General features: G+C 38.1%; 1 protein-coding gene across 1 annotated transcript; it reads right to left on the bottom strand.

Moving 5' to 3' along the window:
* Nucleotides 1-4,099: 4,099 nt before the first annotated feature.
* Nucleotides 4,100-6,842, bottom strand: LOC127673249 (zinc finger protein 431-like). The gene is made up of 3 exons (XM_052168839.1): nucleotides 6,794-6,842; nucleotides 6,527-6,584; nucleotides 4,100-5,480 (listed from the first exon to the last, which is right to left on the bottom strand). Exons 1-3 carry the CDS (start codon nucleotides 6,825-6,827, stop codon nucleotides 4,100-4,102), a joined length of 1,473 nt encoding a protein of 490 aa, XP_052024799.1. The 5' UTR covers nucleotides 6,828-6,842.
* Nucleotides 6,843-14,153: the final 7,311 nt, after the last annotated feature.

Here is a 14,153-nt window from a genome sequence, read left to right on the forward strand (position 1 = left end):
ATAGACCCGTCATCCTTAAAATCACAGATGTAAAATTACTTAATAGACAAAACAAAATAAAATATAAAACACATAAAAAGATCATCCACCATGATCAATGAGGAAGGCTTCATTCTAGAAACACAGTGATGGTTCACCATAATGGGATTAATGTGTAAGAAAAACCAAGAATTGATCATCTCATGAGATAATGTAAAATTCTCTGACAATCTTCAACACCACTTTTTGATAAATTTTTTTGGAGTGATTAAGGATACAAGGGACATGCCTAAACATAAAAATGTCATTTTACAGCAAGCCTATAGCCAACAGTATATTAATTGGAGAGAAATTCAAATTAATTCCACTAATTCTCATATTAGACAAGGTGGTCCACTCTCTCTATAACTATCTATTTAATGTATCATATAAATGTTTAGTTAGAGCAATGAAACTGTAGGAGAGGAAGGTAATATAAATTAGAAATGAGGAAGTAAAATTATCTTTCTTTACAGATGATTTGATAGTTTGCATAAGGGAACCAAAACTTCAAAAAGGCAATTCCTAGAGCTGATGAACACTGTCAGCAATCTTGTTGGATACATGATTAAAAAAATAAAAATTAGTGGCCTTTATAGGTAAAAATTAGTTTGCAAGTGCAAATAAATGTAGATATATCATAAAATTTGAACTGATTATTGAAACTTGTCACATTTTTTCCTACAAAAATAAATAACATTGAGTACCTCAATAAAGATACGTTGGCTAAGAACTTACCAAAATCTTTTTAGTCACAGATTACTTTTGGTATTCTTGAAGGTTCTCAAAGACTACAGTGATATGCAGACGCTTTAATAGCTTAATTGCATTCTAAAGAGTTTACTCTTGTATAAAAATACTAGAAAGTAAAACTTTTAACACATTGTCTATGTTTATGAGGTTTCTCTGCATTATGACTTTTCCTTATGGTTTCTAAGAGAACTGCTACATGCAAAGTCTTTCATTACCAAATGGCTTATTCCCAGCATTTCTCTCAGGGATGTATCTTTATGCATTCATAGATAACTATGGTGAAATATTTTATCATATTTTGTATGTATTTATAAGTTTTCTCTTCAATGTGTTCTGTTATATATCCAAATATGATTATGATATGCAAATATCGGGAATAAGCAAAAGAAGCTTGCTCTAAGGACTGCCTTTTGGTTGGCAACCCCATTTAATCATGAGTTGTAACTAAGTTCAATTCCCAGGTGATAGGGGACCTACATACTTAAAAATATTTGGCAACATTTCATCATTTGTTTTATTCCCCAGAAAATAGAGACTGCTCTTAGCCGTAATTTCTGTTATCCATGTTTTACACATTAAAATAAAATTCCTGTTCCTAACTACAATAGAACCAGTGGGTGTGATAGGGTAAATCATAAAACCTACATTCTGTATCATTTCACATAGAGTAACAACAGAAGAAAACCCTGATTGGTGGGGAATGTAGCTGTAACTTAGCATGGATGCTTGTGGTTTTCAGGTTTGAAATCTTTATCATATTCTGGGTCAGGGTGGGGACGGAATGGGATGATTCAGATAAGCTTCTTAATATATTATTCTAGGATGCATTAATCAGTAATGGTTTGACTACAAACAATTCTTATCATTTGTGTTGCCCTGATGTTTAAATTGTGTTGAAACTCAGTGAATCTCATAACATAAATGCTTTACCACATTGCTAAAATTGATAGAATTTCTCTCCAGTATGAATAGTTTCATAATGATGAAGACTATAGAGGTGTACAAAGGCTTCATTAAACTAAACATATTCATGATGTTTCTCTCTAAAACATATTCTACAATGAAAATAAAGACTACAGAACTATGCAAAATCTTGACCACATAAAATGAACTCACCGTGTGTCTGTTTTATCATGTCCATTTCTATGTAAAGTCATAATGAACAAGGCAACTACTATAAATGCAACCATTTAATTAGGGCTGGCTTACAGTTTCAGAAGTTTAGTCCATTTTCATCATAGCAGCGTGAATGGCAGGCATGCAGACAGACATGATGCTGAAGAAGAAGCTGAGAGTTCAACATTTTTATCCAAAGTTAGCTAGGAAGAGACTGTCTTCCAGGGACCTAACAGGAGGGTCTCTTCAGTAGTGGTAGGAATTTCAAAGCCCACACCCACAGTGATGAACTTCCTCGAACAAGGCCACACCACCATATAATGTCACTCACTTTGATTAGCATATTTAAATTATCACATTCCACTGCCTGGCCCCCAATATGATTGTTCAAACATATGAGTATATAGGGATCATACTTAAACATGCAGGATAAATGAGCTCAAACTCCAAATTTCCACATCCTCTATAGCACTTTTAAAAATGTTAAGAGTCCAAAGGTGAAAGACTCTTTTGAGATTAATCCTATCATATAATAGTAATCACATATATTTTCAAAAACCAAATGTACATCATATGTCTTCATATAAACAAGATACACTTCACCATTCCTAAAGGTTATTGTGAGGAAATCCTGTACCTAAAGAAGACCAAAAGCCAGCTGAGCAATCTCTAAACTCTGCATATCCAGTTCAGATTCAAAGTATTCTTCTGATCTCCAACTCCTTTCTGCATTGTTTACGGAATCACCATTCTTTCTCTTTGAGTGGTTTTCTTCCCTTAAACAGTTTTCCTGAGCAGGCATCACATAGATCTAACATCTCAAAATCTTGGTGTCTCCAGGGAAATTTTAATATCACAGCTTCATGTTTCAATCCCCAGGATCCACACATGATTACTCTGCCCCTGCAAACTGGGTCACTTCTCCAGCTCTGCCCTCTGTACCACTCTAAGATCTGTTTGGCTCCACTCTCCTGCTCATTCTCTTCTTGCTGATCATCCCATGGTACTTGCATATTCAGTATGCTGGGTTCTTCTGTTGCAAATAGTCTCATAGTTGACCCATAGCCTCCCCTTACACTTGTTCAATAGTGTCAAGCCTCAGCTGTTCTGCATGACAACTTCATGCATTCAAAACCATGACCACCTCTGTGATTCTTACACATGACCAAGTCCAGCTGCAACACAGGTTCGAACCTTGGCAATCTCTGGAACACTCCTTCTTTTTCACTCAGAAAACACTACCCAGAAGATTTCACCTCAGTGATGCTGATTTCTTCTACATCACCTCTAATATTTGAACTACAGCTATCCAGCATTAAGTGTCTCATTAGTCCCTTCTATTATTGCCTCTAAATCCAGAGCCACATAGACAAAGCTGCTGAGTTCTGCCACTTGATGTACCTGAAACATGGCCCCTTCCATTACATTATCACCCATTTTCTATTTTTCAAAAACTTCACTGACTAAGCTTGGCAGTCCTGGAACTTGCTCAGTAGAATAACCTTGAACTCAGAGATCTCCATGGCTCTGTCTCCTGAACTCTGGGATAAAAATCATGTAACACCATGCCTGGACCTAAGCTTTTCCTTTCAGATATTAAATTGAAAACCCAGAATAGCAATCAAGTTCCCTTCTCAGTTTGACACATACTTGTTTATTCATACCTCCAGATGAAAACAATAACCAGAAAATAATAATTCCTAACATGACACAGTTCACATTGATAAAACTGCAAATCTATATGTTTAGCTGGCTGGAATCTTGCCCTAATGTAACCATTCATTTAACAAAATCGTATATCCTTGATCACAGGATTTAGCTTCCTTCAACGTCCTGATGATGCCTTGTATTTTGAACCTTACATTTTGTATTTTTCGTTTCTTAGTTTTCTATGCTTGTTAAAACCTGTAAGTCAAAATTCTATGTGGTGATTTTCATGACTTACTTTGTCAAAGCAATTAATGTAAATCTTTTCACATAACCTCAAGGAAACTCTTCAGACAAGGGTAAAAGGAAGCAATCTTCTTTGCCAAGGCATCAAAAGAACCATCTCCTGAGTGGAAATAATCCCAAGCACCAATGTCTATCATATTCCCAATATGATAGCCCCCTAACTCCCATTTAATTCATAATTATACTCAGTAGGTTTCTTTCCAGCAGAGAGAATTTGCAGATATCGACCCTCTGAATATACTTTACCACATTGATTACGTTAATAATATTTCTGGCTGGTATGTGTTCTTTGATCATAGTGGAAATTAATAGGTGTTGCAGTGGTTTTACTGCATTGATTATATCCGTAAGGTTTCTTTTGAGTGTGTGTTTTCTTATGTCTTTGGAGATTACTATTACGTGAAAAGGCTTTACCACATAGATTACATTCATAAGGTTTCTCTCCAGTATGCGTTCTTTTATGATTTTGGAGATCACTGGTTCTTGCAAAGGATTTACCACATTGGTTACATTCATAAGGTTTCTCTCCAGTATGTGTTATCTTATGATATTGGAGTTTACTGGGTCTTGCAAAGGCTTTACCACATAGATTACATTCATAAGGTTTCTCTCCAGTATGCGTTCTTTTATGATTTTGGAGATCACTGTGACCTGCAAAGGCTTTACCACATTGATTACATTCATAAGGTTTCTCTCCAGTATGTGTTCTTTTATGATACTGGAGTTTACTGTGTCTTGCAAAGGCTTTACGACATAGATTACATTCATAAGGTTTCTCTCCAGTATGTGTTCTTTTATGATATTGGAGATGACAGGGTCTTGAAAAGGCTTTACCACATTGGTTACATTCATAAGGTTTCTCTCCAGTATGTGTCAGTTTATGTCTATGGAGAACACTGTGATCTGCAAAGGCTTTACCACATTGATTACATTCATATGGTTTTTCTCCAGTATGTGTTCTTTTATGATATTGGAGATGACAGGGTCTTGCAAAGGCTTTACCACATTGGTTACATTCATAATGTTTCTCTCCAGTATGTGTCAGTTTATGTCTATGAAGAACACTGTGATCTGCAAAGGCTTTACCACATTGATTACATTCATATGGTTTTTCTCCAGTATGTGTTCTTTTATGTCTTTGCAGATTACTGTGATATGAAAAGGCTTTACCACATTGGTTACATTCATGAGATTTCTCTCCAGTATGTGTTCTTTTATGTCTTTGGAGATGACTGGGTCTTGCAAAGCTATTACCACATTGATCGCAATCATAAGGTTTCTCTCCAGTATGTGTCATTTTATGTCTTTGGAGATCACTCTGTCTTGCAAAGGCTTTACCACATTGAATACATTCAGAAGATTTCTCTCCAGTATGTGTTCTTTTATGTCTTCGGAGATTACTGTGATATGAAAAGGCTTTACCACATTGATTACATTTATACGGTTTCTCTCCAGTATGTGTTCTTTTATGTCTTTCGAGATTACTGTGATATGAAAAGGCTTTACCACATTGATTACATTTATAAGGTTTCTCTCCAGTATGTGTTCTTTTCTGATATTGCAAGGTACTGCACTGTGCAAAGGCTTTAACACATTGATTATAATCATAGGGTTTCTCTCCACTATGACTTCTTACAACACTGCAATGATAATTAGCAAATGTGAAATCTTTAGTACATTCATTATTCTGATCAATCATATAATCAATATGAATTATGTTTACAATTTGGTTTAATGGTAAGGAAGCATCTGATCTTAAGATTTTAGCACATTGTCTGTTCATGGTGTTCTCCCTCATCATGAATTATTCAACACACATGTGATAGTTATTACATGGCTCATATTTATAACGTCCATTTTTAATATGGGATTTTGATATGATGTATTTCAGCTTTCTGAATAAACTTTGAACAACATTGATCTTTATAACACTAACTGTATTCATAATTTTAACTGTACTGTAAAATACAACACATTTAACTGTGAACCAGGACACACAGAATTTCCAAATTCCTAGTACCCATCGACTTTTTCTATATTATGAGTTTGGGGATATTCCACATAAAACTAGAAAAACAATTAATTGCAAATATGTATCATATTCCTACTGTCTATAAAAGGCAGAATACTACATATCTTCTCCTTCTTTTAGAAAAAAATGTTTTGCTATTTATAATATCCCTATGCTTACATGGTTTCTATCCATTGGAACACATGATATACCTAATTGAAAAAAAATGACAAATGAAAGGTTTACACATTGCATTTACACTGTTTGATTGTATATTTCTCATAACATGTGCAATATAGATTAATGTTTCTCCACAACAACATTCTTGGTTCTCATAAAATGCCCTCTCACAAAACTTAATCATATTACTACAAGAATATGAGTATCACCAATTTTACTATGGACTATTTGCTTACTAGAATGTTTAGGATATAAATTTATCACTATTCAATATGCAATATCTATGTACTATGGGACTATATAGATTGGCAGGTCCAAAGCACAGCTCTACCGTAGCTACTTATTAAAGGGATACACAAATCAGATATTGGATTTTATAATCATAGTTACACTTAAAGGACTGTTATTTCACACTTTTGCTTTTCGCTGGAGATTCCAAAAGATATGAAAAATCCCTTAGAGGCAAATTTGTATCATCTTCCACATGAAAATTACCTTTCAAGTCTTGTACTACTTTGAAAATGTTCTTCAAGGTGATGGTCTTCCCAATAGCCTAAAACACAATATAAGAAATTAAATGATATTCTATTGGAAATTAGGAAAAATTCAAGGTACTGTGAATTTTCCTGCACCATTTATGTTACAGTGAAAATTTAGTGAAGCTGAATTATTCAGCTCGATCTTCATTATTCACAATTAAAATAGTAAAAGACCATCAATATACAATAAACATTTGTTTCTTTAAAAAAGAATAAGTTTTACCAATAGCTTTGAGGTTCAGGTAGGTTTCTAACATCACATCTCTGTAGAGATTCTTCTGAGAAGGATCCAGCAAATTCCACTCTTCGTCAGTGAAGTTCACATGCACATCATCAAAAGTCACTGCATCCTAAATTTCCCATATGTGTACAACACAAAGCATGATACTAGCATCAATGTAAAGGAAATACATGCTTTTTCGAAAACATATTCATATAATATTGGCACTTGATCCACTTATATTCTGACTCAGAATTTACAATCACTGTGTCCTTTTAGAAGGAGCATTAATTATAAGATTTACCTGTGTTGCTTTTGAACACTTTGTATAGGATACAGCCTTGCCAGAGAAATGCCAATTAAGAGGGAGATGCAGGAGAAACAGATCCACAACATTGAGCACACATCTGAAAAATTGTATGAACATTTACTAACTACAAGAGTGATGGGCAAGCTGGATGTATTTGCCCATGACTTCAATCACAGATGTACAAACAGGTGTATGTCAGTGAGGTGGATGGCAGCATGGCATAAGTATCATGTTCTAGGAGATCAAAAGTTATATATTAAGACCCTCAATCCCTATAAAAATCAACCAAGGAAATAAAAATAATAGAGAACTCAGAGTTCTTTAGTAAAACTTCCCACAATGAATTATACATTCACTTCAGATCCGTATTCATCTTGTAGAAACATTAAGTGCAACAGTTTAAACTATAACATTAATAAAATTTTACTAAAAGGAAATGCATGCTTAACCAGTTACAAATGAACAGATGAAAATACAGTAATTTAAATGTTGATCATAAATAAGCAATATAGGATAGGAGAGATAGCTCAGCAATGGAAAGCTCTAGCTGGTCTTCCACATTGTGGTTGTCAATTTCTCACATACAGATGGAGACCAACAACTCCTCATTACTTCAAGATCAAGAGTTCTGAGGCAATCTTATGACAACAGTAAAGAAGAGACATATGATATTCATATTCATACACATAGGAAAATACTATTTATTCAAACATTTCAGAACAATCACAAGTGTGAGGAAGTACATCATACACCTGGAATCCAAGGACCCTGAAGGCCCAGGTAGTATTGACGTAATGAACATATATCAACTTGAGAAATAGAATAAACCTATATATTTGGCCAAATTTCAAAGTGACACATGAGGATTAAAAGTTCCATAAAAGCATATCCTTATTTTGCAAAACCATGTCAGATGGCTTATGTGGTTCCTATATCGACTATCAGGAGAGTAAGGATTTCACAGAGAGATTTTCTCTTGAAAAACAAAAACAAAGAAATAATATTTAAAAAATATTAAATCACTGGGCTTGCAAAATAGCTTAGCATTAAATGCAAATTGGTTTAAAGCATTTTATGTGATTTATGGACAGAGTACAAATGTTGACTGTATGGGTGCATGTGATTAAACATGATGGATCAGTTTCAACTACAGCACAGTAGACACATAGAACAAAATTTGTCCCATCTAAAAGAAAAGCAAGGGCACACCTGAAGCACAGAATGAGGGACTGCCCAATGAAAACTCGCCCAACTGGAGACCCACCTTATGGGCAATCTCCAATCCTTAACATTATTATGGATACAATGATATATTCACAGACAGGAGACATTCATAAGTGTCCAATGAGAGGCTTCACCCAGCAGCTGACTGAAACAGATGCAGAGAACCACAGTGAAATATGGGCTGGACCTTGGAGATGCTTAAGGAAGAGTTGGGGAAAGGCTGAAGGCCCTTAAGATGGTAGGAACTCCACATGTAGCGGAGGAACACTAACAAAGTCAAGGAACCTTTAAGGTTGGCAAGACGGAGAGAGTGAGCCACCAACCAAATATCAGACATAGGCTGGACTAAGGTCCCTGGCACATAAGTAGCAGAAGTTCAGGTTAGTCTCCATGAGGGTCCTCCAACAACTGGAACAGGGTCTGTCCCTAAAGCTGCTGCCTCTCCTTTAACTATACTCCAATATCTGGCCTCAGTGGGAGAGGATGCACTAAACCCAGCAGAAACTTGTAGTCACATGGTGTGGGGATACCCAGGGGACCCAATCAATTCCATTCTGACCCTGGATGCTATAGGCTCAGGTTTATCCTGTAATGAAAATGCATTCAGTCTGCAGTGATCCTAATAGTCTGCAGGAGCTCCTACATGGTTCAAATGTCTATAGTGTCTTCTGATACTCAAGTCAATATCTCGAAAGTCAAATATTTTAAAATCAGAAAGCAAGTCCTATCTTTCCAATATACAATGGTACAGAATACTCCTTCCTATTCCAGTACACAGGAGTGTAGACTCCTTTTTCAACGATATGCCATGCCTGCCAGGAGACAAACTAGGCTTTCCATAAAATTTATCACACCATTTATCCCACATGCAATTAACACAGCTGTCCTTAACAGTGTACAAACGCCAGCAACAGCTTACCCTCTCCCCTGACTATGTCTCCTGGTGGATGGCTAAGATCGTATCTTCCTGCCTGCCATTTCTTCAAGCTTTCAACATTAGCAATCATTCCCTTTTGAACATACCCACCAAACAGGTAAGTAAAAGGGGCAACACTTAGCCCATATCCAGTGAAAATACAGTCAACAAAAAGGAACTCAGGAATAAAATTACCACTTAAACAAGACAAACACAGAGATCAGTATCTAGACCTATTATCACCACAAACCCAGGTACTTATACATCAGCATTGGAACACAATGAAGATAAGCCAGGGAAATATGTCACCAAGCAATCCCGTTTGTCCTGTCACAGCAGATGCTCAAAAATTAAAGCATGCAAGAGATCTGGTACAAAAGAGTTTGTTTTGTGGAAAGGACAGGAATGAGAATCTGAGGAAGGGACAGAGGTACACAAGAGGACCTGCAGACTGGAAAACATATAGGGAGCAGAGGGAGTGTGATGAGAGTAGAGAAAGACTATAGAGGGGGCATGTGTAGAGAACAGAAACAGGGAACAAATATAGAGAGCAGCTGAAGCTAGTTCTCCATGTATATAAAGCACACCTGACAACAGCAGCAGCTGATGGAGGCAGGTAATGACTTAAGCAGGTGCTAAGTCCTTGAGAGCAGGCCATTGAAATTGCCTGCACATTGACCACTACAGAGGCAAGGTTCACACACCGAACAGGAAAGGAGATAAACAGAATAAATGGACTTATTGTTGAAAAAATATTTGGAGTCTAAAAGTTTCCTGCGACTAAATAACCAGAAACACTGCAGCATATCAAAAGCAAGTACTATGATTGACTGTAATAGTAGACGAATATCAGCTCAAAGGACAAGGATGTAGTTTTAATGAAATCCTAAATGAATAATTTCTAAATTAAAACATTGATTCCTATTTAGGAACAAGATGCATCCAAAATACCAAATAGATTGGAACAACAAAAATAAAAAATAATAATAAAGTCCCCCTGCCACACTCTATTCAAAACACTATACATGTAAAGAAATAGGAATAGTGCAAAAAACATAAAAGAACAGAAAAGAAAACAAAACAAAATAAACACCAGTCACATGTTAAAATCGACCTATTAGATTCATATCAGCCTACACAGTGTACAGTGTAAAACACAAAATGTTTTTTGAAACATGCCACAGAATAAAAATGCAGCCATGATATTTCTAAAAGCAAACCAATGGTCCAAATGATTTCGGAAGATTCAGCCATGATAGGGAAGATATTCAGAGGTCACCGCCTAATTTACCAAGTAAGAAACACCACTAGAAACCTCACATGTAATCACATATAGCTGATGTTTCCCATCCAACCCCTGATAGGACACCAGCACACACTGCCCAGCCACCTGTTCCTCCCCACTGTGGGCAGATATCCTGTGCTTACCATGTCTCGATTTCAGAGCTTCCCTGATGTCCCTTCACAGCACAGCATGGAACAGCAGATTTCATATCAGGAAACAGTGTACTATTCTGGCCTGCACAGCCACAGTGAACTTGCAGCAAAGTTCCCGGAATATCCTGTCTCTTTCTTTGAATGGCTCCAGGTGTGCCTGGAGGTCTGGATTGGCCAGTATACCTTACCACTCCTCAAGGTTAATGGGAGCTTCTAGTCCAGGGTGAAACATTTTCCAGATCTTAGGAGGAGTTTTCATTCTCATAGCATTTGTGCCTGCCTTGCAAGAGGGCTTTCACACCACCCAGGCCTAGGGGAAATCCCACTCTTCCAGCTCAGTCTACTCAGCTACCAGCTCCTCCCCTTGTTAGCAATGACCCTGCAGGACCTAAATTCAGAACTTGCTTGAGCTTTCCTCACCACACTTGCCTTCCTCTTCATGTAATCAAGGTGAATAGCTTGCATAGCCCATTCCTCAGGTGCAGTGGAGGAATCAATCTGACCCACAAGGGGAAGGGTGCCCAGGTTATTAACTTTAACTAGTGATTTTAGGAAACAAGCGTTTCGTTTTCTGGCTTCATGCTGGGCTCAGGGAAATTGCAGCTCCTTTTCACCAGAAGATAATTCCTTGATTTTGAAGTTTCCCTTGGCAGACAGCTATTATTGGAAGAAGCCAACTGTCTCTGAGACATTGTAATAAATCTTCTTTCTACATACACAGAAAATTTCACAATCTCTATGAGATATGCTGATCTAGAGAACCTCTGCAAACACAACTGTTAATTTTTCCCCACCTTGCCATGGAGAAAGATTTGCTGAATAATAATAGTGCTCCACAGTATTTCTCATCTGTTTCCTGGTTTTCTCATGGGGTTGTTTCATACCTGCTATCTGGTGGAAGGGAATTTTAAGAGGCCACAAAGCAAAACATTTGTTTCCTAAAATCCCTCTTTAATGTTAAAAGCCTGGTAACCCTTCCACTAATGGCTTTATATTGCCCATGCAAGTCAATAACAGGTTATCCTCCTTGATTTTAGGAAGAAGAAGAAGGGAAAATGCTGTGAGGAATTCTAACGCAAGCTATGAAGTCAGGTCATGATGAGATCAGGATCACTGCCAACAAAGGGGAGGAGAAAGCAGCTGAACAGCCTCAGTTGCAATGGTGTGTCCTGCTCCAGTGCTGGGTGGGAGTGCAGATGGATGAGGTTCTTGGAGGACAGGCACAAAAGCTATGGGAGTGTAAACCTGACCTGAGATATATGAAAGGTCTGGCCCAGGACTGGAAGCTCACTCTAACCTTGAGGAGGGGTAAGACTCACTGGCCAATCAAGGACACCAGGTAGACCTGCCAGTCAGACTAAGAGGAGGGTTCTTCCTGGAACCTTGTTGAAGTTTGTTTTGGCTGTGCAGTACTTATTTACATACACTTCCTGAAAAATGAGGTTTGGAGAGCAGTATATACACAAATATACATATATATACAAACATATATAAACATATATTTACAAACATATATATACATGTATATATCTATATTATGTATATATATATTTGTACCATAAATGGGGACAGTCTCCTTTCCCTATTTAAATTGTGTCTATTTCATTTATATATTTTATTAGCATACAGAATAAAATCTGACAGGAGATGTTGCGAGTCTCTGGAGATATCCACTAAATGTCATTAAGGCTGCATCACATGGTGACACTTAAGGTAAAACCGCACCACACATATTCAGTGTGAGCATCTGATGCATGGGGACCCATCACTCATGTCCACACAATGCCATCACCACACACAACCATTTATGGTTGGGCACTGCTCAAGGAGTTCTCACAAAATTACAGAACCACCATAATTGTGGTCGCCACTGACACAGGAAGTGGGCGGAGCTCATTGAGACTGGCTGTCATTGTGGGCATCACTGACAAGGGAGGTGGGTGGGGCTTAATGTTTTATAAGCATTACTACTGTTGTTTTTTCTTAAAGTTTAAGCCCTCAGTAGGCTAAATCATGTACCAGATTAGAGAGTGATCACAAAGCTCTCAGTTTGAAGACGACAAATAAGTATCATTTATTACAGCTTGCTCTCTAAACCTCATTTTTCAGGAAGTGTGTGTAGGAAATAACTACTGCACAGAAATACTGACCATCATGTTTTTCCTTGCATATTCAACATTTTCTTTAATTCACACCACATGGAATTCTCAGCAGAGGTGGGAAGTCTCAGGTAATACATCTTGGATTCACTGAGAGAATGACTCATCCTTGGGCATCAGGCTTTTCTCTCAGCATTTAGGAGCGCACCCTGGGTTCGAATCAAGTCCCATTGCAGCTTGCTGGGCATAATCTGATTTGGTTGACAAAACGAAAGCACCAAGAAACAAAATCACCAACACAGTTGGAAATTATTTCAGCTTGCACAAGCCAAGAGCCAAGAATAACTTGGCTGTGTGGGAAATTCGCAGTTAGTAGAGCCCTGAGCTTCCAAAGATGTACACAGACGATTACCATTCCTCTATGGAGGAAGAGCAGCCCCACAGCGACCCCTGCTGTGAAGAAGTGGCAGCACCTGGAGCTCAGAAGATCTAGGGAGCTTAGGATCTTCTGGCTCCTTCCTTGGTCACTGCTCCAGCCGTGGCCTCTATAAGTATGGACAAGCCAACAGGGTGACTAACTATGATCCTGCCCTGCCAGGATTGCAAGACTCACACAAAACTCAGAGTTTTTGAGCGAGTCAATCGTGGCTGTCCTGTGTTTTCCCTGTCAAGTGGACTCTTGGGCCATGGCCCCAAGGCAACAGGGAAACTACAGCTTGATGGAAAGTCCAGCTGAGAAGGATACCAGTTGAGTACTTGTCTGTGCCATCTGGAAAATCTTAGAAGAACAGAAAGGAAACCAGCTGTAAGGAGATTTATGTTTGCACTGAGTTTGTTGCATTGCATGATGGGTGTGTGTGTCACAAGTCTTAGCACATTTGTAGGGCCAGATGTATCTATACCTAAGGTAGACAGTATGAAGTCTGTTTTTTGAAATGTCAGGAGGTTGAGCAGGGCAGAAAACAATCTGAACCCGCGGCACCTGCAATGCATCACCATTCTTGATCAAACGTGCCAGGGGTTTTTGTCAGCCTTTTGGAGCACACCTTCCAGAACCAGAGCTCCTGCAGAATTGCACCTCTGTTCTCCTGGCAGAGCATAATCCTGTCAGCACAGTGAATGTTCGGAGGAACAAAAACACATATGTGGTTTCAAATCACCTTCGGAAAACAACTCGGGCTTGCTGATAGCCTAAGGAAGATGGCTTGAGGGACAAGTCATAGCTATTAGAGAAGCGGGTTCACAGGAGGAGCACTGATGTCCCCATCACCTGGAACTCCAGTGCCGCAGCACCCCATGTGGTGAAGAACTTTCTGGACTGCAGCTCTGTAGGAGGACTGAGGGTCTGCACATGGAGACTTTAGCCTTCTTGCCAGG

The sequence above is a fragment of the Apodemus sylvaticus genome, chromosome 22 (assembly GCF_947179515.1).
Source record: "Apodemus sylvaticus chromosome 22, mApoSyl1.1, whole genome shotgun sequence".
NCBI lineage: Eukaryota > Metazoa > Chordata > Mammalia > Rodentia > Muridae > Apodemus > Apodemus sylvaticus.